General features: G+C 30.9%; 1 protein-coding gene across 1 annotated transcript in view; it reads left to right on the forward strand.

Annotated features, from left to right (window-relative positions):
- The window catches only part of LOC107638244 (stilbene synthase 3), a 1,840-nt gene extending 461 nt beyond the window's left edge, over positions 1–1,379 (forward strand). The window contains exon 2 of the mRNA XM_016341420.1: positions 176–1,379. Coding sequence (XP_016196906.1) covers positions 176–1,167 — 992 coding nt within the window. The 3' untranslated portion in view covers positions 1,168–1,379. The remainder of the gene's footprint in view (positions 1–175) is intronic.

The following is a 2,727-nucleotide window of genomic DNA, read 5'->3' on the forward strand; positions in this document are numbered from 1 at the left end:
ATATTACTTTAATAACTACAAATTTAAATAAATTATATATTAAAATGGTACTTAAAGATTCAAGTCACTACAAAAATAATTTAAAAATAACATTATTATCGTTATATATATATATATCATTTTCTAAACTTTGTCAAAGATAATGATAGATGTGAATCACACATTATTATTTCAGGTGAGAGAACACAGATCAAGAACAGGCATATGTACTTAACAGAAGAGATACTGAAAGAGAATCCTAACATATGTGTATACAAGGCACCGTCGTTGGATGCAAGGGAAGACATGATGATTAGGGAGGTACCAAGAGTTGGAAAAGAGGCTGCAACTAAGGCCATCAAGGAATGGGGTCGGCCAATGTCTGAGATCACACATTTGATTTTCTGCACCACCAGTGGCGTTGCATTGCCTGGCGTTGATTACGAACTCATCGTACTCTTAGGGCTCGACCCTAGCGTCAAGAGGTACATGATGTACCACCAAGGCTGCTTTGCTGGTGGCACTGTCCTTCGCTTGGCTAAGGACTTGGCTGAAAACAACAAAGATGCCCGTGTGCTTATCGTTTGTTCTGAAAATACTTCAATCACTTTCCGTGGTCCTAGTGAGACAGACATGGATAGTCTTGTAGGGCAAGCATTGTTTGCAGATGGAGCTGCTGCGATTATCATTGGTTCTGATCCTGTGCCAGAGGTTGAGAAGCCTCTCTTTGAGATTGTTTCGACTGATCAAAAACTTGTCCCTGGTAGCCATGGAGCTATCGGTGGTCTCCTTCGTGAAGTTGGCCTTACATTCTATCTTAACAAGAGTGTTCCTGATATTATTTCACAAAATATCAACGACGCACTCAGTAAAGCTTTTGATCCATTGGGTATATCCGATTATAACTCAATATTTTGGATTGCACATCCTGGCGGACGTGCAATTTTAGACCAGGTTGAACAGAAAGTGAACTTGAAACCAGAAAAGATGAAAGCCACTAGAGATGTGCTTAGCAATTATGGTAACATGTCAAGTGCATGTGTGTTCTTCATCATGGATTTGATGAGGAAGAAGTCTCTTGAAGAAGGACTTAAAACTACGGGTGAAGGACTTGATTGGGGTGTACTTTTTGGCTTTGGTCCTGGTCTCACTATTGAAACCGTTGTTCTCCGCAGTGTGGCTATTTGATGCGCTTAATTATATATCTCTACATGTATGGAAATGTGTTATTTTTTAATAGTTTTCTTTTGTTCCAAAATAAGGTCTTGATTGGCCCATATATTATTAGTTGAGAAAAAATTTAGACAAAGTTATCTGTAGTTATTTGTTTATGCGAAGATTTAACATCAAAGTTTGTAACTGTTAGTAAAGTATAAATCAAATTCTTTTCTCTTGAGCAACATGTCACATATCGATATTTGCATTGCATTTTCATCTAAAAACAACTATAAGCACCTTCGTATGAGGTTCCATTTATAATAAAGTAAAAGAGTATTAGAGAGATTGAAAATAAATCAAACAACAAAAGTGGTATATTTTTTTAATTTTATGAAATATGAATTGGTATATATATATTTCGTAATCAAATTTAGAGAGACTAACAAGTAACAATATCATGATTCGATTTGGATCATAATCGATACTTAATAAGAAATATCTCTTTATCTAAATCACTTCCATCTATTAAAAGGAGGTAAGTAACAAACTAACAAAACGTAAAAATCTAAAGGTTCTCAACAAAGTTATGACTTATGAAATTGGATAAAACCTACGTAATCATAAATGGGACTTAGGCACCCTATTTCCTAATTCCGATTTTAATGCCTAAGATCTCCTAAGTCCTAAATTGTCAAGTGACATTCCTTGCTCATAATTAGGGGTGACAATATATTCTCTATTTGTAAGTACCTAACTCTACTCAATTTAGTTTGATAAGATTGCTAATCTAATCTGTAGCCACTAGAATTGAGATATACATTTAAAAAAAAAATTACTTGGGATAAGTTATATACTATATTATTTTTAGATAAACAGTTTAATTAAGTTACTTTTAAAAAAATAGTTTAAACAATAAATGATTATATTAAAAGTAGCTTGTAAATAAGTTATTTTGTGTTTAGATTTTTAGTTCTAAAAATACTTATTTTATAAATATATGATAAAAAATAGTATTATTATGAGAGAAGTCATTTATTTTTAACTTCTCTATAAGCTCCTAAATAGCTTCTTAGAAAACCGTAATTTAGTTTTAAAAATTGCGCTAGACATTAATACTACTACTTTTCATAAATCAAAACCTCAAAAAGTTACTATTGACACATTCTTCTCTTACTTGGATACGAGCAACCTGAGTTTTCTAATTTTCTGCTTCTCTCGTCACATGAACAATTTTAACAAGTTAACTAATAGATGCATTGAAATTTTAAATTTTTAACTTTTCAATACATTTTTTTTATATTAAGATCCTTAAGATCTTAACAAAAATCATCATTATTTGTTTCTCTCATGAGACTTAACCAATCAAGAAAACCAGGAAAGAATCAATAATCAATAATTATATTTACTGCATTATTAATACATAATTGAAAACTATCAGATTAAGAACCGTACAATGCGTAAAATAATAAATTAATTATAATATATAGTGTATTGTTTAAAAATTAATTAGATAATAAATAAATTAATATTAACTTTAAAGTATTTTATACTAAAATTATTTTTTAGAATATTTATTTGATAATTTTTGTA

This window comes from Arachis ipaensis, chromosome B04 (genome assembly GCF_000816755.2).
Source record: "Arachis ipaensis cultivar K30076 chromosome B04, Araip1.1, whole genome shotgun sequence".
Lineage (NCBI taxonomy): Eukaryota > Viridiplantae > Streptophyta > Magnoliopsida > Fabales > Fabaceae > Arachis > Arachis ipaensis.